Here is a 27903-nt window from a genome sequence, read left to right as displayed (position 1 = left end):
CAGAATGCAGCCATCAAGTGCACGGCCAGGTAGAGAAAATGAGTATGGAGTTGTGCCGTCGGTGCTTAGATGCATGGAGAGTTAATAGAAGTGCACTGATTAAACCGGCACATGTCACGAGCTGTGAATGTTTGAGGGATGAGGTGCCAGCAGTCGTTTAGAGTCAAAAAACAAGTCTGTGACTTTTACAGAAAGGGTCTGTGGTATATAATGAAGGGTTTTGTGTGAGCGTGCGCGTGAGTGTTTGTAAGCAAGGAATCTTTATTTACATAGCCCTTTTCTAAACCAGGGTTACAAACGTTACAAATAAAAGGGAAAAATAAATACAGACAGAAACACACAGTACTCTCTGAATACAGCCCACAAATAAAGTAAAACCACAGGAACATAAACGCAAATAAAACACATATACTGCTGGACTCACCCTTTAAATCCCTGTTTAGATGCCATTTTAGATGTGTCCAGAATGATGACCAGAGCTGTAGGTGATTCCTTAATGACTGTAAAGGTGTTTGACATCAGGAATGAAGTTATAATAGTATGCAGAATACCTTGTCTTTGAAAAGGTAACTTACACTTACATTTACAGTATTTAGAAGATGCTTTTATCCAGAGCAACTTACAAAAAGTGCTTTGTCTATCTAGAGAAAGTATCTTTGCTAGTTACCAATAGGTTGGAGAGAAAGACAGTCCTGAGCTCAGATACTGCTAGAAACAGCAGTCCATGTTGATACCCAGAGAAAAAGAAACAGAGTTAAAACACGGTGCAGTACAATACATTTCAATAAGTGCAGAACAGTACATTACAATGAATACTAAACTCAGTGCTCATTTAAGTGCTGTATACAGAGACGGTCTTCAGTCTGTGTTTGAAGACCGCGGGAGACTCTGCTGTTCGGACAGCCAATGGGAGTTCGTTCCACCACCTGGGTGCCAGTACAGAGAAAAGAACTTGTCAAGAAATTACTGTACATAGATAAATACAGTATATTATTTATCTTTTAATAACCTTTTTGTCTTCTCATAAACTTAAAACATCTTAAAATACCTTCAGGTGTCCAGCTTTCAGTATTCCAGTCTGCACTATGTGAGATATTAATGAATAAAATAGCTCTAATTATTACTATGATTCCAAAGATTTGAACAGTACAGTATCAAATATGCCAAACATGGTCAAAAATAATAAAAGCCATTACTATCAAGTACTTCTCACTCGTCACTGAAACAAACTGCCAAATTCTGTTTAAAGTGCAGATTCAGAACTTTCAGTCAAGATCAGATTTGTATGTAAGGAGCAGAGTAGATATTTTATTATGATTTCAGTTTAACCATGTTACTGCTGTCCATTGTCTTCCAGAAACATGAAACATTCTTTACAGTTTTTTTTTTTATGTTAGTTGTCAAAACAAAATAAACGAAGTCTAAACTCTAATTTGTTAATATAGAATTCAGAATTATTGTTATTGAATTGCACTGCATAACCCATGAATTTAAACTTAAAACATTGTATCTCGTTGTCGCTGGTATAGTTTTTCATTTTTTGCACAGCTTAAAGTTTCATGATAAACAGCCCAACAGAAATGGTCCAGAATTACACTGAACCTCAGGTGTTGTTGCTTTAACTTCCAGAAGTTAAGGATGTTTTTAGTCTCCAGTAAAGGTCCCATTTTGGAGATGAGGTATTGTCCCAACAGCGACGATATGCAGTTGCGTAATTACTCTCAAATAGTATAGAAAAACAGAAGTAATTACTCTCTACTTGTAAGGGTTAGAGCGGTTGTATGTGTTGGGGGTGGACAGCACTGCTCCTGGGGTGAAGATCAGTCAGATTAGAATGTTAAAGGCTGCTTAAGGGTGACTTCAAAGAGGAGGAAGAGAAGGATCCAGCAGCCCCTCCCCACTATCCAAGCACACGCTCTGAACGGTCACTCGCCTTTCTGACCTCATCTGAAAGAGCGCGGGACTCCAGCCTAACCTGCGCCACCCTCACTCACTCTGTCAGCCAATCACATTTCTGTACCTGAGCGTGGGAGGGGCTAACTGAGGGTCAAGTGACTTTGAGTGTCTTGATGTCCTGTAGTGCGCATCTCTTTCCCCCCACTCTCTGCTTGGATTCTACTCTGTGGAGAGATGGGTTTTGACCAGTGCTTCAGCGAATTACTTTTGGGCTCTAAATCTTGACTTCTTTTCTCCTTTCCAGGCGGCTCAACACTCTGAACAAGTGTGCCTCCATGAAACTGGACGTAGGCTTCCCCAAGAAGAGAGTGAGTTACCAGCTTTTTATACCTTTGCCATAAAAAGGTTCTTTTCCTCAGTCTGTATTTGGGCAGTTGAGTTATTCTTCTATATTTCAGATGTGTTTATTATCAGTTTTATTGCAGTGAGGTTTAACTGGCTAATTAACTCACTAGTTCTCTAGACTGACAAGTCAAAACAGATCCACAGTCCAGTAGCAGTGACAGAGGGTCTCATTCATGGGGTCATGTATCCTCAGACTCACCTCACTGTGGAATATATGTGTGGAGTGAAGGAAGTGTCAGTTTCATCCACATTGCCTTGCTACACTGGTCCATTTTCAAAAGGTCCTGTTTGTTATCATCATGCCGTTTCCCTTGGGCTGTTGCGTTAGCTCCTACTGACAGCCCAGGGAGTGAGAGTAATCCCGAGGAACTGCTCTCCTGAATGCATCCTGACAGTAGGTGGAAATATATCCGTCTCACTGGTTTGTTTGCGAATATCTGAGATTCTTCCATTGTTGTGTCTTCAGAAATGTCGGCAAATACGGCTGCAGGGTGTTATGCACATTTCTCAAATGCCGTTTTTCTCTTTTGATATTGTTCAGTAATTTCTTGCGTTTTAGATACGACTGTTTTGAAGGAATTTGTCCTCTTGTTTGATGATATTCGCTGAAGGTTTTGGCAAAATTTCTCACAGCTGTTTCCTGTGCTGTGAGATGCCAAGGAGTTTTGAGTCTGAGCTTTATCAGCTTTAGCGTTTATTAGAACCATCTGTTGGCTTGTGGCAGACTATTCAAATGAGTGGACCATGATAGGTGTAGACTCATCACACAAATGTGGACAAATTTGTCTACATCTAATAAAGCCGGAGGATAAAATACCATTAAATTCAGGTTTTCATGATTGCAAACACACACACACACACACACACACACACACACACACACATGCACGTAAACACAAACCTCAGTTGTCTTGTGAAACGTTTGAGTGTTGGTAGAACCTGTTGGCACATCCACCCCACCCTTCCTCTCTCTCATGGCTCATCCACCCACAGATCAGTTTCATAGTACGTATTGAGTAATTTATAGTAGTTACTCAATAAGAAATGTTAAGATTAATATCTGAATTATGAGATCAAAGTTTAAGGAGTTAAGAAAAGAAAATAGAGAAAGAAAAGGGGGGGTTTAACACAGATGTTTTCCTTTTGCCAAGTCTATCAGCTTCTTCTGTTGAGAGGTGTTGTAGCTTACCTATTAAAATCTAAGAGCCCAGCAAACCGAATGTCAGACAATGGACTCCACCAGAGGTGGTTGGTATAGTGTAGTGGGTAACAACTCTGCCTTCCAGACTGGGGTTCGAAAGACACTACACTATACCGAGTCCTTGGGCAAGAAAAATCATGATCAAATTGTAAGTTGCTCTGGAGAAGAGCGTCCACCAAATGCTGTAAATGTAAATGACTCTATCTACCATCCCTGCCCCATTTCCACAAGCTTCTACACCGCTCTCTTCCCATCCCCACTTTACTCAGTAATACCCACCAGTGTCCCCACACCAACCGTACGCCCAACATTTGACATAGCAGCATATAAATATTACAGTACAACTGAAACACAAATATTAGTCCTTACAGTACCTCTTTAAAATAAGACTGCCCTTATAAAGGGATTATGAAAGGTTAAAACATTAATCATTAACTTTAATCATTAATAAACAGTTATAACACATTATTAAAAAGAGCAGTAGTGAGCTGTTATATCTGATGAATACAAATATGTGATTAAGCTGACAGGTTTAATGCTGACAGATGAAAAAGACAAAGTAAAATCAGTAGGTCTGAGGTTTAACAGTATAAATGATTCGTTCACTATGTGGCAAACAACAGACCACTGTGGCCCTTTCTACTTCTGTGTTGTAAATGCTTATTAATGATTTTAAGGTCTTTATCACCTAATTAATAACCATTAATAAACTCATTTTAAACCATTCATGAAGTCTTTATAAAGGTGGTCTTATTTTAAAGTGGTACTGTCCTTACACCTGTGATCATTTTTCTTTTGCCAGACTTTATTATCTAGAATAAGAGATACATATTAGATTTTTTCTTGATGACATTTTCCTCTGAAAGATAGCAGCCATGCATCTTAAGTCAACAGATAATTTCCACTAGTTTAAAAGTGAACTGTGTGAATATAATCTTGTTAATACGCGTTTGATGTGAACAAAGATTTCACTTTCACTTTGTGGCTTATTATTCAGACCAATTAACTCATTTTACACAGCAGGTGAAATGACTCACCTTTGAGCATCGGTTTTGTTCATTCTGCTCTCTGTGCACAGCTGATGGTGAGGTTTACTTAACAGACGAATCCAAACCTGATGTTTTTAAAGTTGTTTTTGCTTTTGTCATGGGTAAAAAAACAACTGCCAGTCTGTCACATTTGACCACATCTGGAGGTTTACATTCAAAATGTATGTACACAGGAAACACTGGCCAAAGAATTAAAACTTTAAAATAGGTAAACAGGTAATGGGGATGAGCAATTTAACTACTTTTGCTATTCCTAATTTTTATTCAAACAGTATGTGAATGTTGTATTCCCGATGAGAAAATGTAATATTGTTATGAATGATAGATTGGTGAGATGATGGAAGATGGTCGTTAGTCGGCCTTAGTCGTCAGCTTGGTGCATCTGGGCCCTTAGGACTGGTGGAGGCTCATCAATTCCATACCCTCATAACTGTGTACCTAGATATTAGTTTCAAATTAGGTACTGAGTAATAACCATGGAGTTTATGGGGTTAACCCCTGATGCGTTCGTCTCTTGCAGAGTGAGGACTCGGATGAGGACGACCTGCTGGCCATCAGCAACAGATGGACATTTGAGCGGAGCAGCCGCCGCTGGTCTCGCCTGCGGGACATCGACCTAATCCTGGGGGGAGCAGATGGGCGGAGCCCCTCACAGGGCCCCGGCCTACGGACAACAGTGAGCAGCGAGAGCGTCCTGACCGACCTGAGCGAGCCAGAGATCTGCTCCCTGCACAGTGAAGACTCTCTGTCCATCATGCCTGACTCCGTCTCCCTCGCCCACCTGGGCATACCCCGAGACCTGCCTCACTACGGCTCACTCCCTGCCAAAAGCGGGCGGCGTGGGCGCACACGTGCCAAGGACTTCCTACGGCGGATGGAGACGCTGGGGCGCTCGTGGGGGCCCTCGCTAGGGCGTCCAGAGCGCCGATCAATGGCTATCAGTGGGCCAGTCCTGCAGAGTCAGCCGGAAGCTCTCAAAACACTGCGCTGTGTCCCAATAGTCAACGGAGAGCCATTAAGTACTGAAAAGTCTCCAACTGCTGGCAGTTGCTCACCCATGCTTGCTAGCAGTGAAGAGACTAGCCAATCAGAGACCAGTGGTTGCACTGGGACTGAACTGAAGGAACATGTGCCCAAACTCCACAGTGCCAGCAAGCGGGCAGGGGTATACCTAGATGACCTGGACGTGCTGTCTGGGGTCCCACAAAGGAGGAGGCCTGTAGAGCAGAGTCGGAGGAACGAGTTTCGCTCCTATGAGGACCTGGTGGTTCACATCCCAAAGGACCACAAGCCAGGCACCTTCCCCAAGGCGCTGTCCATTGAGAGCCTGTACCCTGCAAGTGGAGACGCTGGGAACTGGAGAGTTCAGGAGCCGGAACGGCTGCGGCAGCCACGGGCTGGGAAGGGCACAGGCCTGAGAGAGCAGCGGCCTGTGACTCGCTGCTGCCCACGGGGTAGCCGGATCAGCGTGTACGACAACGTGCCTGGTTCGCACCTATATGCCAGCACTGGAGACCTGATGGACCTGGAGAAGGAGGATCTCTTCCCACACTTGGATGACATCCTGCAACATGTGAACGGCCTGCAGCAGATCGTGGATCACTGGTCCAAAAATGTCCTGCTTGAAGGTGAATGCGAGGGTGATGGGGGGATGACGGATGCTCAGTCATCTAGTCAGATCACGCTGGATTTTGAAGGGACCTCGGTGACCACACCCAGTGACGGAGACAGGGACGGTGTGTCTCTGAATGATACAGACACTTCCAGCACCAGAGAGCGGCGGGACTCAGGAGTGGGGGCATCACTGACACGACCTCGGTAGGAGCTTGTGCCATTTTAGTTAGCTAACTAGAGCAGAAGCATCCAATCCTGCTCTGGAGATCTAATCTCTTGCAAAAGCCTCTTTACCACTGTAGAGCCGTTGCTGAGGCATTGCTACCTAGACACAGTTTGGCATCGAACACTTGCGAAAAATACCTAGCCTGGTTAACTTGGCAATGGGTCATTCTACAGAAATGTCCATTTTTGTATCCCTAACATTTACAGATATAGTACACTTAAAAAACAAGTTAGGGTTACAATTTATTTATATTTTAAAATAAAACAGTAAGTTATTCTAACAGTTACACCTTCTTGAGACGTCAATTTAGCAATATTGGTTTTTAAATCAATTATCTTGAATTCCAAGCACCTCAGAAGAGCTCGTCCCCACAGTCGTGTGTGAAGGCTGAGGCCATATTTTGGAAAAAAAAATGTTTTTCTGCAATTTTAACTGCAAAAATCTATACGTGACCATTGAATATATAAATTAAATTACATAAAGAAAACAAATGCCAAAAAAATTATAAAATATATAATGAAAGTGAATAAAAATCACACTGATGACATCACTTGACTTCCTTTTACCTATTTTCTGAGGATCTATGAAGAAAAGCACATGGTGAGTCCACTGTGTCTTTTCAGTTCTGAGTAATTTTCCCCATTTAGCTGATGATTTCATATAAAGCGTTTAGCTGAAGTCACTGGTGTGACCGACTTTATTCTTAGGCAATTGTAAAAAAATAGAATACAAATGGATTAAATTACATATTTTAGTGGATATTCCATGATTGACAACATGCGGTTTGATTTTTTTTTTTTTTGTAAAACGCATTTTTCAATAAAAATGTCTCTGGTGTTACTTTTCTTATGTGTAACACCAGAGACACCTATGGAGAGATAGAAAAGTGGATGTTTCTGTAGAAAATGACCCCACTGTTAGATAATTGTGCTTAGTGTAGTAGCAGAACCATTCAGATGGGATAGGTAGGTATTCAGGGATTGGTTTTACGTAACGTCTCTTTTTAATGCCTTATCTGAGCACAGACAACAACTACAGCATATTTGGTACATACAGATGATGGGATTTGTTAGACCTGATTTTGCCTCATTTTACAGAAGATGGAAAAAACAACTGTTCATACAAGTTTGCACCCGCTCAAACCAGCACACCATGGCCGTGGTAACCATCAGGTCTTATAGTGTAAAAAAGGCTGAAGTTAACTTTCAATCCTGAATTTAACCCACCTCCATCTAATGTTAACACGTTCCTGACCTTTCAGAGTAGAGCAGCTGTGTTACATTAGGACCAGAACTAAACTCGCCAGTGTGTAGAACCTTAAACCCTGCCTCTGAAGTTAGCTGTGCCTTCCCTTCACACATTAGCAGTGACCAAAGCTGTTCTATCTGCAAACTGATAGGACAGAACAGAGGATAGCCCACCATTGCCATACCAAACATATGTTTTTCTCTGTATATGCTTTAATAGGTGATGTTACAGTTGCATTTTTTCAGTCTCCATGGCCATATTATGATTATTGTAATACTTACAACATTGTTGATACCTAATTTAAAACTAGTTTATGTTATAGTTTTCAGATCAGATTTGGATACAAGCTTTTGCATGACTATGCGTTCTTTATAGGATACATCATCATAGTATGCATAATGAAGTCATATTATTTTACATACATTTAAATGAATGAATATTCATATCTTGGTTTTTAACTTCAGCCTCAGGTGGCCCAGCTTCAGGATGTCCAATCGCCTCAGCCAATCAGGAGCCTCGTTACAAATCTCCAGCCAGTCGGCAGGCCAGCTCAGCCTGTTGCAGAAGTTCTCATTGCTGCGCTTGACAGCTATCATGGAGAAATACTCTATGTCCAACAAACATGGCTGGACCTGGTGAGTGATATTTAGATTCCAGTGCAAAAACATCTGCAGTAGCTCATGTGTGTCCCTCTAGCACCCATGTGTCAAAACAAGGCCCGCGGGCCAGATCAGGCCCGCCACACAATCCTATCCGGCCCGCAAAAGTATTTTAGTTTTCTATTAATATTAGCCCGTTTTACAGTGTGCTGCACTACAGTCCCCACCATGCACTGCAGCATAATGTGCTCCGACTCTCCTACCCCAACAGCAATCTATGGGACAGCAGTTACACCTCAATTCTACACAATTTTGCACAAATCCACACCAGTGACATTATCAAAATGCATTTCAGCTGCAGATCAACCAATATAAACACTTAACGTCAACGACTGAGCTCTTGGGGACATTTAAATATTTCAAGTGTCCATGTAATATTTCAAGGTCTAGTACAAGTGTTTGTATGATACTGTTAAAGTTTTTTGCATATTTTGAATAAACAATGGCCCTTTTACTGGTTGAGTGTGACACCCCTGCTCTAGCAAGTCAGCTTCTTTGAAAAATTACATTTAATGACACTTTTCATATCGTAGTCAGGTATTAAAAGAGATTATATTTCGTTTACTCCCATCATGCAGAGATCAGTGCACAGTACACCCTGAACACCTCCTAAATCAGCAGGGAAAGGGAAAGTGCTTGAGTGGGAGGTTGTCAGTGGTCTGCTTGAACAGGCATGTTTTGGGGAGTGCGCTGGTCTGTGGAAGGTTGAGCACTCCTCTTATCTAACAGGAGAGCTCTATCAATGTCTACCATCACAGCAGCTCAGAACAGCTACAGTGCATGCCCTATGTACTATCTGTGTGACACAAGGAATGAAAGAGAAGCCACGGTGTGGGTGTATTTAACTCTTTGTGGGGATCCACACATTATCCCAGGATAAAGAATAGCAAGAGTGATAAGGTTAAGGTTAAAGCCCCTATCGACTCATTTTTATGATTTTCTTTTAATTATTATCTTCAGTTTTTGTGATGTTGTTACTATGAATTTCTGACATTTTCTTCAGTTCAGTTTGAGTTGGTTGAGACTAAATTTGGCGCAGGTGACGTCAGATCTGCTAAACTACCAATAAGTGTTCCTCTTAGGGTGCCTACACACTAGACAACTCAAGGACGGAGCAGTAGACGCATACAAATGCAGATCTTGTCTGTCTAGAAGGTGTGTACACGGCTGGAACGGGGCGGAGTTTGTACAGTTCGAAATCCAGCAGGAAAGTAAACATTTGGACCAGAAACAAAGAAATATGGACCATCGAGAGAAATTTTTGGCCACATACAGAGCCAGGCAGACAACAGCCACGAGGGCAAAGAAGCAGTGGTGGACGAAGTACACAAATCATGTACTTCAGTTAAAGTAGAGACACCCAAGGTAAAATATTACTCCAGTAAAAGGAGAAGTTCCTCCCTTTAGACCTCCACTTGAGTAAAAGTACAAAAAGATTTGCCTTCAAATGTACTTAAGTATCGAAAGTAAAAGTACTAAAAGATTAATTATGACTTTAATGTCCTATTATCATTTTTATAACAAGACTCGCTTCATTAACTCATTTTAGGTGAAAATACTCCAGTGTCACTCTTGTTAAACCAGTCCTTTAATAGAGTCATTAATTAGTGACGCTGATGTCTATTAAAATTATCATAAGCTCAAAACACTGAAGGCGAACAGTTTCCATCAGGTAGAACTGAGTGGCTCTGAAAAAACCTTTTGCGAACAAGCAAAGTTTCAGTTTAAGATTTATTTGCAACTTAGTTCCAAGTTTAAGTTTAATAAAAACTTTAAACTCAGATTCACAAATGAGTTTTCCTTCACTAAACTGTGTAACGGTTTCACAGAATTCAGACGCTCGCGGATAAAGAAAGAGAAGTAAGCTTTAATGTTGAAGTCAGAATCCAAAGTCGTCGTCAAAAAACAGGCAAAAAGGTCAAAACACATAGAACAGATATCCAGGGCAATCAATCCAAAGGGCAAATCCAAAAACAGAGTCAAAAAGAATGGGTAATACAGGTCACGCACAAAATCAGGATCACAGAGAGAACGCTCAGTAGTTTGCAGAATGAAACAATACCTCGCAAATAACTAACGCTAAAGCCCGGGCTTATAAGCTAAACTGAGGAAGTCACATGATCAAAACACACAGGTGTAACACATCAGAATTCTGGGCGATCGAGAACGCTGAAAGGAGCGTGTGGGGAGATCAGAAATCAGCTGATCTCCCTGTGTATTCTGGGAGATGGAGTCTGTGTGTGTATTGGGGTTTGTAGGAAGCATCAAAGTCATGTGATCTCCCAGAGGATTCTGGGAGATAGAGTCCGTTTCTTCCGCTTCGCTCATAACATTCGTGACAAACTGCATCTGTAGGTCTCTGTTCATAAACATAAACTAGCCAAAACAAATTCACTATAAAATGAAATAGTGTTTGTATAAATTCAGATAAAAGACGCGTCAGTCACAACTGCATATGTGTACATATTTCTATATTGTGGTCTATTTACACAAAATTTTATGCTGCTGCACTGATGTTGAACCGTGTGCTGCACTTGGTCGGTATGACCAACAGGTTCAGTGTGCCCTGATTGGTGTTCTTGCTTTGCGCCTCTTCTGTTTTGACGTTTTTATACACACATAAACCAAAAGGAACGACAGATTTCTCATAATGTAGTGGAGTAAAAAGTGAGATATTTCACTTTGAAATGTAGTGGAGTGAAAGTAAAAAGTCGCCCAAAATGGAAAAACTTCAGTAAAGTACAGATGCACAAAAAAACTACTTAAATACAGTAACGAATTACATTTACTTCGTTTCTGTCCACCACTGCAAAGAAGTCATATAGAACAGTTAAAGATGGCTACCAGTCACTACTGTCTGCAACTGCTCTCCCGCTGCTCCAAGTCCCAGACAAAATTACATTTTTTAACGTTGCTTGTTATGAAGGTTTATTACACTTTTGTTTGTAGCATAGCTCGATGCCTCCTGCATGCATTAGTCACCTGTTGCAGGATCCTACTATAAACAGTCGACTTAATTTTTACCAGAGTAGGATAGCTAGCGGTCCACCTTAACTGTAGGAATATAAATGATATGTGAGATTAGTGTGATGCACAGTAAGGCACACAATCAATTTTTCCACGGTGTTCGCAAATATGACCATGCTGACTTGTAAAAGACCTTGTGTGACCTCAGTTTTAGAAGCACAGTCCAGCAGGTTTTGGTCATAACGCTGGTGCTGAGTATTCAAATATTGGATACTGTGTCCGTGATCTACCTGTCATAAGATGAAAACATCAACTTGTCTAGAAAAGGTCTCTAAAATGACCATTAAACAGCGATCAAGACAGTTTTTCTGTGGGGGAGGTTTGGAGGGCTGAATCAGAATGATTGGCGGTGTCGCTGGAGCCGGTTTGTTTATGTTGCCTGGGAGACGCCACTGTCAATCATTATGCCATCTGACATGGCCACGAAGTTAGGAGCAGGCAGCAGCTCTGAATTTTTGGAGCGTGTATCTTTCATTTACATATGTTTTTGAATGCACTGTAAAAAATGGTTCGTCGGTCCAACCTAGTTCAGTGCTGTTATCACATGAGTTTTTTAGGGTGACAAACCATTTTCTACATTTCTTTCCTATTAAAATAAAATTTTAAACAGTTAAAACCATGTTGACAGGGACTTCAGAGGTGGGCTTAGGTGTATTAGCATCATTTAGCTACAGTGATCGAGACAGAGAAGCAGTAATCGAGACAGAGAAGTCTCAGAGACTACAAAATTGTGTGTTAGAGTGAAAAAGAGACGTACATAGACACAGACTGACTAAGCCACTTGTAGAACAAAAAGAGAAAAAGACATGGTGTTCTTTGTGGTTATCTCTGTTCACGTCCTCTCATGCTCCTTTTCCAAACTCATGCAGTCAGTGGAATGCATCCAGGCTCTAGACGCCTATCTTGAAAACCATCCTAGCATGAAAGGAGGCCTATACAGATCCAGTGGCCACTGCTTTTTCAGTCTACACCTAGAAAAGTCACTAGAAAAGCTCTGGTTCGTTAACTCCCCTGTGCAAGGTACCGCTACGACACACAAGCACATCACACACAGCAATGGACTTACTTCTCTGTGTCCTTCTCTCCCAGGTCAGTGCCAAAGTTCATGAAGCGAATGAAGGGGCCGGAGTACAGGGATAAGAGCGTGTTTGGAGTGCCTCTTATTGTGCATGTGCAGCGCTACGGCCAGCCTCTGCCTCTCTGCTTGCAGCTGGCGCTGCGCTACCTCCGGAGCCAATGCCTTGACCAGGTCAGTCAGCTCTAAGAGGAGCAGAGCCCAGCAAAGATCAGCTAATTCGAGTCTGTGTACTCACGATTATGTACTGTAAAAGAGAAGGAACTGCTCCTCCATATAATCGATTAAAAAATGCTGGTTGGAGTTGAAATGGTGTAGCAGAATAGGATGCAGTACACGGTTAACCCCGTCAAAATGAATGTCTTACCATCAATAAGAGATTTTGGCAACGTGCCTTTGAAATGATTAACGTTGCATGCAACTTGGGCAAAGTGAAATGCATCAGCATGTGGAATTGGAGTTTTCTGTGTGCTACTTAAGCAAAGGAACACAGAGGGAGTGTGTTATAGCGAAATAATATCACGGCTGTGATTTGGTCGCTGTAGATCATCACAGCCGTGATGTTATCCCTGATAACACACTCCTCGAGTGTTCTATTGCTTTAATACAACAGTTAAATAAATAAAGTAATAAATTAATAAACTGGGCCGTGAACGCGGCGTTTAATATGTTTTAATGTTCGCAGTTCCTTCACCAAATTATAGTTCCTTAACGAGCAGCTTGTTGCTACGTCAGAGTAACGAGCTCCGCCCACTCGCTGCACAGCCGGCAGTTCGTTCTCCAGCTCCTTACACTAAATTCCCAAACTGTCATCACCACTGAGCAGCTTTTCAGTCGGCAGCTGAGACAGAAGAACAGCTAAACAACCTGGAATCAGCCAGAAATGAACCCAACACCATTCGCCAAACTAAATGGGCTGTAAGATGCTTTACAGACTGGCTGGAACAAAACAACATTAATACTGATCTGGAAAAACTGACAAAATGAGTTAAACTTGATATTGCGGCAGTTTTATGGCTCAGTCTGATTTGGTCAGACTCTGAAGATCAGACTACACGTTTGGTGAATGGTGTTGGGTTCATTTCTGGCTGATTCCAGGTTGTTTAGCTGTTCTTCTGTCACAGCTGCCGACTGAAAAGCTGCTCAGTGGTGATGACAGTTTGGGAATTTAGTGTCGTCTCATCTTCAGAGTCTGACCAAATCGGTTGTCGGTCAAATGTGATCTTAAAAGTGTCCATTTTCTGTTTGTGGCAAATTAAGAAGTCAAAACGTTCAAATGGCTTGAGCATCTCCTACAGCTGTCAAAGTCGTTACCTTAGCAACGGCGTCTCAGCGGAGTGATAGTGTTTGTGAAAAACCGTGATGTTATGGTGAAATAACAGCACGGTTAGAACGCTTCACAACCAATCAGTTTGCGTGGCCGGAACTAACTGTTGTATAACTTGTTTTCTATCACTATATAAAAATGGACAAGGCTTCCTTTATTGTTGGATACATAGTGAACCTTTGGAAGCTCATTCAGAATGAAACTTGGATCAGTAAATGCTTATTATTGATATGTTCAATCATATTAATGATCAAAAGGCCCCTGATGCATGACATAACCCTATTTATGGGTTTTCTTGCTAAAATGGGTACGAAAACAAAATAAAAAGCTATGTATTTGAGGTTTGTTAAATTGTTAGATCATTTTCTTTACATATAATAAAAAGTATAACAGCATTTTGAAATATCATTATTAATACATTTCTTAATGGGTTTGTTTCACTAAAAGCGCTGAACAATGCAATGTGGAGCGTCGCACACATTTTGAGTTTGTTTAACTTCTGATAGGAAGTTAACAGAACAGGATTTGTCTTTTGCTCTGTCAGCTTATTATTTAAAGTTTAATTAACTCAAAATTTGAAAGAAGGCCAGTAACGTTTTAGAACGTTTAAGAATTTCAACCAAACGGTTCTAATTAGCGAATATTCACCCTTGGCATGTTTCAGTGATGTGAGGTACTGTGTGGTAGTTTGTCATTTCTGTTTAGTGCAAAAACGTAAACTTTCTATTTTATATAACCCTACTTTACAAAAGCGCTAAGCAGTGAAGTACGTAGTGTATATGGTAAGAAAATAGTGCATAGTGTCCAAACTGAGACACAGCGTCAGATTTTCACAATACCTATACACTCACTGGTCAATTTATTAGAAACGCCTTGTGTTTCCACCTTTCTGGCGTACCGTTGCACAGTTTATGTTAACTGTCCTCTACACCAGCGGTTTTCACATGCAGCCTTAGGGACCCCCTGTCAGGCACTGTTTTAGGTGCCCCAGCGCACCTGATCCATCTCATGAAGAGCTTGATATTCACCTGATAAGCTGGATCAGGTGTGTCAGCACAAGGAATAGTTCCCCATGGCTGCAGATGAAAACTACTGCTCTACACCTCCTTCAGTGGTCAGTTTCTGACCACAGAACTGCTCCTGTATGTTTATTTTTGAGTGGCATTAACACTGTCGTGTGATACACTCGTAGCAGCTCTGCAAACACTAGCAGTACCGTACCTTCTCTGGCTCTTGCAGTTGAGGGCTATAGGTCACAATGTCCTTGGATAAAGTGGACATGAATTTATTTTCAGGTTTTCTTCAAGTGTTTCTCTGCTGTTTTCTGATCTCAGGTGGGGCTTTTCCGTAAGTCCGGCGTGAAGTCTCGGATCCAGGCTCTGAGGCAGATGTGTGAGAACTCTCCAGAGAGCGTGGACTATGAGGATCAGTGTGCATACGATGTGGCGGATATGGTGAAGCAGTTCTTCAGAGATCTTCCTGAGCCACTGCTCACCAGCAAGATGGGGGAGACCTTCCTCCATATTTACCAGTGTAAGTGGAAACATAATTTCCCTCACAAATAAGGAAATAAATCATATCGCTGTTGTCGGAGGAAAACCTTGTATCTCCAAAATGGTAACTTTAAAGGAGAAGGAAAAAACCTACTTTATATTTAATGTAAGTCAATGGAACCATTGAGTCATTTAGGGTTGTTTCTTTTAGTCCATTCATCATGAAATTTACAGACAGTGTAAAGGGCAACAGGCAAATGTCAAAAGCTGAAAAACGTCAAAAATGGAGATACAAGGTTTTCTTCCGACAACAGCGATATCTGTCTTCTCATTTTGAACATTCTCTCTCTGTAGATGTTCCTAAGGAGCAGCGCTTGCAGGCAGTGCAGGCAGCCATCATGCTGATGGCAGATGAGAACCGAGAGGTCCTGCAGACCCTGCTCTGCTTCCTGAGTGATGTCACGTCGTCTGTAGAGGAGAACCAGATGACCCCGATGAACCTGGCCGTGTGCCTGGCTCCTTCACTCTTCCATCTCAACATTATGAAGAATGACAACCTGTCACCGAGGTTATAAGCATGCGCATTACCCATATTTCTCTCTCTCTCTGTCTGTGTGTGTGTCTCTCTCTCTCTCTCTCTCTCTCTCTCTCTCTCTGTGTAGTTAAGCATGTGACAGTGCTCTGTCATTAGGAGCCTGGCATTTTGTAGAGGTGCAGAGTGTTTTATGAGTCTCCAAAGTCCACCATTATCCAGCTGTTTGCAGTAGTGTTGGTGGATTCAGAACAGGCACACTGATTTGACAAGGCCTGGAAGGATTGTGGAGAGAGTCAACAACCTCATTTTAATAGAGGGGGCAAGATGTGCTGTTCCTCAGCGGTCAAACATGGGAGTGGGAGAACATATTGATACATAGAAAGTTATGTTATAACATTGTGTTGTACTTAATTATTAAATTAATTAAATAGGCAGGGTCAGCACTGCTATAACAGTAAAAGTCCTTGGGCAAGATCTAATGCTACATTCCCATAAAGGAGAATTCCACCTTTATTTCAGTTGATAACATCAGAACATATCAGAAAAAAAATCTGAATGGTCAGTGTGAAAAAGCAAGTTTTCTTTTGTGGACTATTTTGCATTACAGTGCTCTGTGTGTACCATCTCCACCATGAATAGCTTTTTAAAAACACATTTTAAACCAAAAGCTTATCTCAGAACTACTGTAAAACACTGTCTCAGGCAACAGGCAGGTATTCGTAACAATTTCATGCAGTAACTTTCAGTGAAGTAGCTTTAAGAGGCATTAAACACTTTGGACGTCTGGTTCCTATCACCACCACTGTAAACAGTTCAGTATGTAAACAGTTTTTAATTAGTTTTGATTAATTTTAGCGAAGTTTTAAGTGTCTCCAGAGTGAAGAATTTCACATCAAACCACTCTGAATTACTTTGGGTACTTCTTATATTTTTTATTATGCAGAAATTTGGAAACATTCGTGGACTTTCCCTTTAGCATTCCGTTTTGCTTCAGTGAACAAATATTCAAGTTAACTGAAAAGTGTTATTAATACTAAAACATTCGTTATAAATCAGTATGATAAATTACCTTTTTAAGATACAAATAATATAAATCACAAAGTGCAGTCAAAAGTAATGCATTGCATTGAATCACAATGTCATTTTAGTGTCTAGCATATCTCAAATCTTCAGTCTCAGGAGAATCATATGGCTTAAGTGTTGTGATAATATCATATTGAGGCGATTCCATCCTCTAAAGAAGCGTCTAGGGCAGGGGTCAACATTTCTTGACTGATGTCCAGCACAGATTGGTCATTTCCGTGCTCAAAAACACTTCAGTCTTTTCATTACCAGGTTCAGTAAGCTTGTTTGAGCAGGCTGTGCTGGACGCTGGCCTTCCAGGTCCAGAACTGTTGAACCCTGAAATACTACTGAGCTTGTAGGGCTTGTGTCTCCCGTTCTCTGTTCTAGTGCTGTACTATTAGAGAGGTTCCTTAAAAGCCAGAAACATTTTAAGGAAACATATTTGTTTCACTGTTAAGTCTGTGCAACATCTTTGGTGATGCAGAATCACTAATGAAACCCCAAGAAAAATAAGCTGAAGTAGATCAATTATAAGGGGATTTAACATTTGTCAGCACAATTGATCTTTTTGAAGGAGACAGTAATTATCGTTCGATAGCAGCAGCATTAAATAAACATTCTCCACCATGTCTCAGGTCTATCCAAAGGAAGTATGCCACTGGACGGCCTGACCAAAAGGACCTCAACGAGAATCTCGCTGCCACCCAAGGACTTACTCACATGATCACTGAGTGCAACCGACTGTTTGAGGTAAGAGTCTTGAAACATTGTGAGCAGCAGAATGTCCACCTCATCTGCTGCTCCTAACCAGTCACAGCTCAGCTGTGGGAGAAGTGGCTGCCTCTGGGGAGCTGTTTCTGTAGCTGCAGTGTTTGTGCGAGGTCATAACATGTCCACAGAAATTTTTATTCAAGGCTACAAATTTACAGCATTTAGCAGATGTTCTTATCCAGAGCAACTTACAAAAAGTGCTTTGTCTATCTAGAGAAAGTATCTTTGCTAGGTTGGAGAGAAAGACAGTTCTGAGCTCAGGTACTGCTAGAAACAGAAGTCCATGTTGATACACAGAAAAAAAGGAACAGAGTGAAAACACAGTGCAGTACAATACATTTCAATAAGTGCAGTACAGTACATTACAATTAGTTGCTTAACTCAGTGCTCACTTAAGTGCTGTATAAAGAGACGTGTCTTCAGTCTGTGTTTGAAGACCGCGAGAGACTCTGCTGTTCGGTCAGCCAGTGGGAGTTCGTTCCACCACCTGGGCTCCGATACAGAGAAAAGTCTCGATGCTTGTCTTCCACGCGTCTTGAAGGATGGCGGGTCGAGCCGAGCTGTACTCGAAGCTCAAAGGGCTCGAGGTACAGTTCGAGTTTTGACCATTGCCATCAAGTAGGGAGGGGCTGGTCCGTTTTTGTCTTTGTAGTCATCAGGGTTTTAAATCTGACGCAGCTACAGGAAGCCAGTGAAGGGAGCGCAGCAGTGGAGTGACGCGGCTGAACTCAGGAAGACTGAAGACGAGCTGTGCTGCTGCATTCTGGATGAGTTGCAGAGGTTTGATGGCCGCATAGGAAGACCAGCCAAGAGCGAGTTGCAGTAGTCAAGCCTTGTGATGATAAGAGACTGAACGAGCACCTGGGTGGCCTCTCGAGTGAGAAAGGGTCGGATCCTCCGGATGTTGTACAGGAGAAATCTGCATGACCGAGTTAGGTTCACGATGTGAGCCGAGAATGATAACTGACCATCCAGAATCACACTGAGACTTCTTGCCTCTTCAGATGGAACAATCAGAGAGTTCTCGAATGAGATGGCAAGATCATGATGAGGACCTGTAGCTGCAGGGATGAATAGCAGCTTACAAATGATAATATTATACACAATGCGCAATTTTTAGTTTTTAGTTCCTCAAAGTGTTTTCAGGGCAGTGCTACAGATTGTGGTTTAGATTGGATTGAGGCGGGCTGACATTCGCACATGCAGGTCCACCTCACAACTTCAGTACATCAGTATGATAGGAAGCAGCACCTTTTCCTCACAGGACATGAATAACCTCTGCATGTTTCTCCGCAGGTTCCTCAGGAGATGGTCACTCAGTCCAGAAATTCCTACATGGATGCTGACCTGCTGGCGCCCCCTCTGGACGAGCTGTGCAAACAGCAGCAGCCACTTGAGGAAGATGAAGAGGAAGGCGAAGAGGAAGGCTCCTATCGCTGCTACTTGGAGGGGCTGATCCAGAACCTGCTGAAGGAGGCCAGAGACAAGACCAAGTGCTGGGTGAGCCGACCCAACATCGACAACACCGAGCTATCGTTCAAAAAGGTGAGACCACTTTAAATGCGACTGCCCTACTGACTATTACTACTGGATCTACTGTACTAAAAAAGTGTGATTTATTTTAGTTAGATTTATTGTAGAAAATAATTTTTAAACGAACAGTGTAATATGAAATGTAATTTCAAACACGTTCTTGCTTTATTAAGTCTCTAGGAACAGTTTTTTATCAGTGTAGTAATTTTGACTGTAAAACTTTTAAGGGCCTTATCCTGTCCTACTCATTTAACTTCTTGAAGTCCACTTATAACATTTGCATGGTTTTAGGCACCAAAAATGGTCATAATTAATTATTATATCACCTTTTTTACTCGCTCTTTATCCCTTAGAGTGATCACCAACTGCTCCTGGAGATCTGCCTTCCTGCAGACTTAACTCCAACCCTAACTGACCCCATCTGATCCATCTAATTATTGCTTTCAGAAATCCTTGATTAGCTGAATAAGGAGTGTTAGATGCGGACTGGAGGTGAAACCTGCAGGAAGGTAGATCTCCAGAAGGAGGGTTGGTCAGCACGGCCTCAGAGTTAAATGAGCAGTTATGTATCACTGCTGTCGGAAAAAAACCTCGTATCTCCATTTTTGTCATTTTTTAGTTTTTGACATAATTTGAAAATGCCTGTTGGCCTTAACAATGTGTGTAAATTTCATGATGAATGTACTAAAAGAAATGGACAAAAATGACTTGGGGAAAAAGTCTGGTTCCATTGATTCACATTAAAAGTAAAGTAGGTTTTTTCCTTCTCCTGTAAAGTTACCATTTTGGAGATACGAGGTTTTGTTCCGACAGCAGCGATATGTAAATGAGTTCTGTTCTGATTAACTGTCCTGTATTGTGCCTCATTCAACAAACACTCATTGTAACTTCAATATGAATGAGCCGAGCTAAACTGCTGTAGGCTGAGTAGGTGCATGTATGTAAATGAGTTTTAAATTGTTTGCATATAACCTCAAACTCTTATACTTCAAAATAAGCTTGTTTTTCCATGATATGGGCCCTTTAAGTGCTGTTTAATAATCATTGTCTCTCTCACAGCTGGGTGATGGAACCCCACTGCGGCGATGGCGTGTCTCAGTTGAAGTGGAGGCTCCACCGTATGTGGTGCTGAACCGGGTGCTGCGAGAGCGCCACCTGTGGGACAGTGAACTCCTGCAGGGGAAAGTTCTGGAAACACTGGACAAGCAGACTGAGGTGTACCAGTACTCCCTCAACAGCATGGCCCCTCACCCCAGCAGAGACTTTGTGGTGCTCAGGTAGTTTTTCCCACATTATATACATTTGTGCGTAGCTGCATCTGTACAGCGCTCAATACAACACTTCCAGCTGCCTTTTCATGTACGAAAATGTCGAGACAGCTTGTGAAATGGTAATAAAACAGAAAGCAATTAATAGTAAATTGTGTTTGACCTGTATGAAATTGTTTTACCTTATAAACTTCATTGTTTTTTCAAATTTGAGTCCTGGAACATGTTCCAAAAAAAGCTGGGACAGGACCTGGTTTACTATGTTACATCACTATTTCTTTTCACAGCATTTAATAATCCAATTTTAAAAGTGAATTTTGCCATTCTTCTATACAATTCTTCAGCTGCATGACTGTGCAGGGCCCTTATTGCTTCATAATCTTCTACCATCTTACCTACCTGCCTTATTACCCCACTAATCTGACTGTTACCTCCCATTCTTTGCCACTATACACCCTTTAACTGCTGCTGCACTCAGCATGTTAACTTAAGGCACATATTTTGCACAATGTAAGGTTTACAGGTATGACTGTATGTGTGTGTGTGTGAGAGAGAGAGTGAGTGATGGTAGAATGCATGTTTTGTTTTATTTTATTTTATTTTATTCTCTGTAAATGTCTGTCTGATACTGTGCACTGTGAGCCCAAAACCAAATTCCTTGTATGTGTCAGCAAACCTGGCCAATAAAGCTTGATTCTGATTCTGATTCTGATAATCCACGCAGGCAGTCCAATCTAGCACCACTGATTACAACATCGATTTCAGAATTAGCATGTATTTACAAAAAACAATGAAGTCGTGGTAAAACATTAAATGTCTTGTTTTTGTACAGCTAAATACAGGTCAAAGTGGAATCACTGATTCAGTTTTTGTTTGCATTTCACAAGAGCCATTTTGTCCTTTCAACCTTTTTATATCCACAACATTTTATATCCTTGTTAACATCCTGACTGTAAATATGTCTCAGCAGTACTAGTGTAGGCTAAAAATATAATATAAATGAAAACAGACTAACTTTGCTCTGCTTTAAGCTTTAGCTCCGCTTTAGTCGCTTTTCTCGCATCTCCAGCAGGAAACCTTTCCACAAAAGTAGAACAGTTTCTTGTAAAATGTCTCTCATTGTTCGATTTTATGAGCCTGAAGTCGCTTCTCATTCGCCAGCTTTTTGTTCGAATTTTCCCGATCCGCCTTAAATGTAAATATGTAACTGTGGCACCATTTAAGGTGGAACAGGAAAATTTGACCAAGAAGACTTCAGCTTCACAACTTTTTAGTGTTTCAGTTTCTCGTTGCAGATTAAACGTATCAGGAAACCAGCTGGAGTGATTATAAACACTAATAAGTCCATTCATCTCCAAATTATCGATGTTTGTCTGAAATCTTTCTCTTTGCCTTTTCGCTATGCTGGATTGAGCTAGGCAAGATTGTTCTCGTTGCTATGGTGACCAGCAGTCTGCGCTGATCTTCAGGGTTAAAGGGTGAATTATCAGCTCTACATTAACTCCAGAGTTTAAGACCATTTATTGTTAAACTGTGTTGAACGATCAGCAGAGCTTTATTTTACTGTAAAGGAGGATTATTTTATTTTTACCTACAAATCTGATTCTGCTGTGGCGCCACAACAGGGCAGCAAAAGAGCCGCATGTTGCCAAGCCCTAGCTTTCTACACTGCTTATTATTGGTCAAACCAATTTTGTTATTGTAATATAGTTATTATTGGATGGTAAGAAATCTGATTACTGGTCAGAATCAAACAGTGCAAGTAGATGGCAGCCTTGATGTGGTCTTTCAGTTTAGGATAAACTGAGGGTAATATGTTTGTCCTGAACTAAATAGGAACTATGTTCTCTTTTTCTAAGACTGACGTGTTGCAGTGTTGCAGAGAACCACATCTAAGACAAGCATGCAAGTGTAAAGGGTGACTAGACAATGAGATTAGCGGCTAACACTCCTCTTGAGTGACACGTTGTTTGAAGGTTAATGAAATCTGCACTTGGCAGGTTGACGCTGAGCACCACTGCGTGATTTTCCCCTAGAGCTAACCTTCTGTATATGTGTGTGCATCTACAGCGCCGTGTCCCTGTGCGGCAGTGTTCTAGACTCACACTAAGCTTAAACCTTTAGTGGAACATCACAGTTTATGAAGAAACGTAGACTTGATCCTTTTCTGGACAACACAAAATGGGCTTATAATGTTTTTGTTTGTGTTTACCTTTATATATTTCAGCACACTGATCTCTTCACTCAGTTTGGTACAGAATGTGGATTTATTGTTATGTACTTATATATCAGTTTAAATATTTCTTCTGTTTAGGACGTGGCGGACAGACATGCCGAAGGGGGTGTGTGTATTAGTGTCTGTTTCCATTGACCATGAGGACAGCGCGCCTATGGGAGGAGTTCGGGGCGTGGTTCTGGAGTCACAGTACCTGCTGGAACCTTGTGGGTCCGGCAAGTCCAGACTCACACATATCTGCAGAGTGGATCTCAAGTAGGTGCCTTTAATGAGCATCACTGCAAACACATTCAGCTGATTTGTGTCTTTAAAGGGGACGTCCACTGATCTTTCAAAAATTTCTGCATAATTCACTTGTTGAGACGTAAACAGTCATTCACCGTGGTTAGAAATGAAACATGAATTGTAGACAAACTTACTAACTGATGACTTTACCGTGGTGGTGATGGGAACCACAGGTTGTGATGTCTGCAACACAGATATAGGCAATTTATTTACTATCCAAAATGACCAGTTCTCAGTTTTAAATGTAATGTTGATTACAGTTCAAAAACTCCAGCAGCACTGCTGTGTCTGATCCACTCAGACCAGTGCAACACACACTAACACACCACCACCACGTCAGTGTTACTGCAGTGCTGGGAATGATCCACCACCCAAATAGTACCTGCTCTGTGAGGGTCCATGGGGGTCCTGACCACTGAAGAACAGGGTAAAAGGGGGCTAACAAAGTATCAGAGAAACAGATGGACTACAGTCTGTAACTGTAGAACTACAAAGTGCACCTATATAGTAAGTGGAGCTGATAAAATGGACAATGAGCTTAGAAACAAGGAGGTGGTCAGAATGTTATGCCTGATCGGTGTATTCGGAACTGTCTGTTATTAACATGCTGATTGGCTGAGTGGCATTGGGGGTGGGGCAAGACCCAAACAATACTCAGCCTAAACCAGAACTAATGCAAAATTAAATGGAGCAGTTCTATGATTGGCTGGCAGGAAAGGAGCAACGTTACAAGCATTTATACAGCCCACTTTCAGCATATTACAAAGCAGTGAATTGAGTATTTAATCTTGGAGAGAGAAAAGGAGCAAGACGTGAAATTTTCTCTTTGTTTTCTATGCATTCTAGTTTAAATACTGCCCTCTAGCACACATGTTCACTTCATGTGCATGTATATTGGCAGACACACAGAACTTCTGTGTTCACAGATATGCAGAGGCAGAACTATAAACAAGCCTCAAGTCATGTGAGACAGAAATACAGATGGCTTCCACCAGAGGGCACTCTTAACACATACTGCATTAGTCCATGTGGATCTCAGTGTGGATCTGCCTCCTGAGAGAAGTTATTAGTAATTTGTAATGAATTACTTTTATGAGTAACTACTGTTGATAATGCTGGCATTTACACAGTCTAACCCCAGATGTAGTTGATCTGCATGTTTAGAGTCTCAAGTTTGCTTCTACAGTTTTGCACTGCAGCTGTGACACTAACAGAGCTAAAAAAGTAGTGGAAGCTTACAGCCCACCAAGTTAGCAACAACAAATCAAATAGTCCTTTTGTGGTTTCTGGCACTGTTATCACACTATGCGTTACACTACACCAGGGGTCAGCAACCTGCGGCTCTTTCACTGTCCTGTTGTGGCTCCACAGCTGAATTAGATTTGTAGGTAAAAATAAAATAATCCTCCTTTACAGTAAAATAAAGCTCTGCTGATCGTTCAACACAGTTTAACAATAAATGGTCTTAAACTCTGGAGTTAATGTAGAACTGCTAATTCACCCTTTAACCCTGAAGATCAGCACAGACTGCTGGTCTCGCCTAGCTAGTAGATAGCAAAATAGCAAAGAGAGAGTTTTAAGAAGAACATCGATAATGTAGAGATTAATGGACTTATTTGTTTTTATAATCACTCCAGCTGGTTTCCTGATACGTTTAATCTGCAACGAGAAACTGGCAAACACTAAAAAGTTGCGAGGCTGAAGTCAGATTCTTGTTCAAATTTTCTCAATCCACCTTAAATACCAGATAGCACATTTGATATGGCTCAAACCTGGGCCACATCCGGCATTTAGATGCGACCCACATACCACATGGAATAATGGCACAGAAGTGAGCCAGATGTGGTTGCCAGAACCCTGCCTGTTTACTGCCATTACAGGGCCAAATCTCAGCCACCTTTAAAAGAGCTCTGCCAGAACATTAGTACAAAAACCAGGTCATTACAACAACTGCCCTGATGGGTGGGAATGTCGCACAGTGCCATGAGGCTCAGGGAGAGGTGGTGTTTCCCACTATTGGGCTACCAGCTGCAGATGGGACTTGATCTCGCTTAGCCCACTGCCCTAACAGCAGCAGGTACTGCTGTTACAAGCCTACATGCCCAAACGTTTACTACACTGTGAAAAAGAGTTGTTTAATTTGACTCTGTGACGCGCCTCACAGAGAAGTTTAAGTGAATTGAATGTCAGATCAGTTTTGTTGTTTAATGAACACAAAATTTGAAGCAGCCACAAATCATAATAAACTAAATCTGAATTAAACTGCAAACTAGGATATGTAGTAGTGTTCCTAGTACTGAGGCAGACTCTGTTGAATTAACTAAAATTAGCATTTTAACCCAACATTTATTTTTGTTGAAATATTAAATAAAATGTCACAGAAACTAAAAATAAATGCCCCCCCACAGTCATGTTAGTCCCTGTTTAAAACATAAATGATTATCACGTAGCTCATGTCAGCTCTGCCATATTTCTGCCAGAAGTGGCCCAGATCTGTTTTGAGACATGTGGGCCATATGAGCATTTTTATATGTGGGCCACGTTTGGTTCACATACAGTTAGCCAGTGCCGACCATGGGCCAGCAGTACCATATCTTTGCCAGAAGTGGCCCACATCCACATGCTATCTGGGATGGTACAGCAGTTACATTCTGGCGCTATTTAAGGTGGAACGGGAAAATTCGAACAAGAAGCTGGCGAATGAGAAGCGATTTCAGCCTCGTAAAGTGTCGAACGTTGAGACATTTTACAAGAAACTGTTCCACTTTTGAGGAAAAGTTTCCTGCCGGAGATGCGAGAAAAGCAGCTGTAGCTGAGCTAAAGCTTAAAGCAGAGCAAAGTTAGTCTGTGTTTTGGTTTGTAGTATATTTTTAGTCTATACTAGCACATCAGCACATACTGAGACATATTTACAACCAAGGTGGTAAAATGGACATAAGATGTTGTGGCTCCCTGGGTGGTTGATTTTTGCTAAAAGGACAAAATGGGCTTTCTTGACATTTGGGTTGCGACCCCTGCATTACACTATTATCTATAAAAATGGACAAAAGTCTTTAGGCCTAAATTTTGTCTGTACCTTTGTCCTTTTTGTCAGAATGTGCTGATTGTTCTTGTTTGTGTGTTGTGTTACAGGGGAAAGTCACCTGAGTGGTATAACAAAGCCTTTGGTCATCTGTGTGCTGCCGAAGTGGCTCGCATTCGCAACTCCTTCCAACCACTGGATGCTGAGGGCCCTGAGACCAAAATCTAAGCCTGGCTTTGGAGAAGGGCTTGGGGGGATCAGGGTTTGGGGCCAAGCTTGGGACCACAGTCCACAGTTAGGCCAAAGATCAGGGGTTGGACCAGCGCCAAAGTGACTAGGGTTAGGACCAGAGGACTTTGGATACTGTAACTAACTGTAAAGTGGTAAGAATAGTAAGTTGAGAGAGCGGCAGAGGGTGAAGTAGAAAGAAGCTAAAAGAGAAAGATGGGACGTTTTTGCAGCTATAACCAGACTCAAAATACTCTCGGAATACTCGAACAATGACTTTAATGCTGTACAGCTCCGATTTCTGATGATCATGATTTGTTGTACAATATGTTCTTCACTTGGGTGCTTGGCTTGTTATATTTCTGGTTAGTCAAAACTCCAAAACTTCACTGCCAGTTTCAGAGTGTCCCTGATTGGTGGATGTTTTTGGTGGCAGAGAGGAGAGCAGAAATGGGAAATGAAGGTCAGAGAAAGTAAGAAAGGCTCTGCGGCGGTCATTCAGCTTTGTATACAGAAGCAGTCAATGTGAAAAGACCTTCTGGTCTAGTCTAGTCTTCTTAGCTGTGCTTTGAGCCTGCATTCACAGACAGTACTGTACTAACTCCTGCAGATAGTGCTAAAGAGGGCAGTCGCGTAAAGACGAGCACTACATACAGCAATATTTTCATCAAGACGTCACTTCAGCCCAACCGTTGTAGAGCGATCCATTTCACATTTGGTGTTGCGTTTAGGCCCCACTCACTTTTGCACTTCCCACCTGGCTGTTAATCCTTTTGAAATTAGTTTCAGAGACAATACAAATACACTATATTGCCAGAAGTATTCAGTCGTCTGCCTTCATACACACATGAACTTGAGTGACATCCCATTCTTAATCCATAGGGTTTAATATGATGTCCCACCCTTTGCAGCTATAACAGCTTCAATTCTTCTGGGAAGGCTTTCCACAAGGTTTAGGAGTGTTTATGGGATTTTCTGACCATTCTTCCAGAAGCGCATTTGTGAGGTCAGACACTGATGTTGGACGAGAAGGCCTGGCTCACAGTCTCCGCTCTAATTCATCCCAAAGGTGTTCTATCGGGTTGAGGTCAGGACTCTGTGCAGGCCAGTCAAGTTCTTCCACACCAAACTCGCTCATCCATGTCTTTATGGAGCTGCTTTGTGCACTGGTGCGCAGTCATGTTGGAACAGGAAGGGGCCGTCCCTGTCCAAAATTTCTTGGTGCTGAAGCATTAAGAGTTCCTTTCACTGGAACTAAGGGGCCGAGCCCAACTCCTGAAAAAAAACCCCACACCATAAGTCCCCCTCCACCAAATTTTACATTTGGCACAATGCAGTCAGACAAGTACCGTTCTCCTGGCAACCGCCAAACCCAGACTCGTCCATCGGATTGCCAGACGGAGAAGCGTGATTGGTCACTCTAGAGAACACGTCTCCACTGCTCTAGAGTCCAGTGGCGGCGCTTTACACCACTGCATTCGACGCTTTGCATTGCGCTTGGTGATGTAAGGCTTGGATGCAGCTGCTCGGCCATGGAGACCCATTCCATGAAGCTCTCTACGCTGTTCTTGAGCTGATCTGAAGGCCACATGAAGTTTGGAGGTCTGTAGCGACTGACTCTGCAGAAAGTTGGCGACCTCTGCGCACTATGCGCCTCAGCATCCGCTGACCCCGCTCTGTCATTTTACGTGGCCGACCACTTCGTGGCTGAGTTGCTGTCGTTCCCAATCACTTCCACTT

At 41.9% G+C, this 27903-nt stretch overlaps 1 protein-coding gene across 3 annotated transcripts in view; it reads left to right on the top strand.

Annotated features, from left to right (window-relative positions):
* Nucleotides 1-27125, top strand: part of stard13a (StAR-related lipid transfer (START) domain containing 13a) — a 125516-nt gene extending 98391 nt beyond the window's left edge. For all 3 annotated transcript variants that reach the window (XM_036594619.1, XM_036594620.1, XM_036594621.1), the window contains 11 exons: nucleotides 2201-2264; nucleotides 5072-6369; nucleotides 8104-8274; nucleotides 12415-12574; nucleotides 15062-15260; nucleotides 15575-15788; nucleotides 17456-17570; nucleotides 18888-19136; nucleotides 20184-20401; nucleotides 22707-22883; nucleotides 26046-27125. In XM_036594619.1, the coding sequence (XP_036450512.1) occupies nucleotides 2201-2264; nucleotides 5072-6369; nucleotides 8104-8274; nucleotides 12415-12574; nucleotides 15062-15260; nucleotides 15575-15788; nucleotides 17456-17570; nucleotides 18888-19136; nucleotides 20184-20401; nucleotides 22707-22883; nucleotides 26046-26163 (2983 nt within the window). In that variant the 3' untranslated portion in view covers nucleotides 26164-27125. The remainder of the gene's footprint in view (nucleotides 1-2200; nucleotides 2265-5071; nucleotides 6370-8103; nucleotides 8275-12414; nucleotides 12575-15061; nucleotides 15261-15574; nucleotides 15789-17455; nucleotides 17571-18887; nucleotides 19137-20183; nucleotides 20402-22706; nucleotides 22884-26045) is intronic.
* The last annotated feature ends 778 nt before the right edge of the window (nucleotides 27126-27903 follow it).

This window comes from Colossoma macropomum, unplaced genomic scaffold (genome assembly GCF_904425465.1).
Source record: "Colossoma macropomum unplaced genomic scaffold, Colossoma_macropomum, whole genome shotgun sequence".
Lineage (NCBI taxonomy): Eukaryota > Metazoa > Chordata > Actinopteri > Characiformes > Serrasalmidae > Colossoma > Colossoma macropomum.
This window is presented reverse-complemented; position numbering and strand designations above follow the sequence as displayed.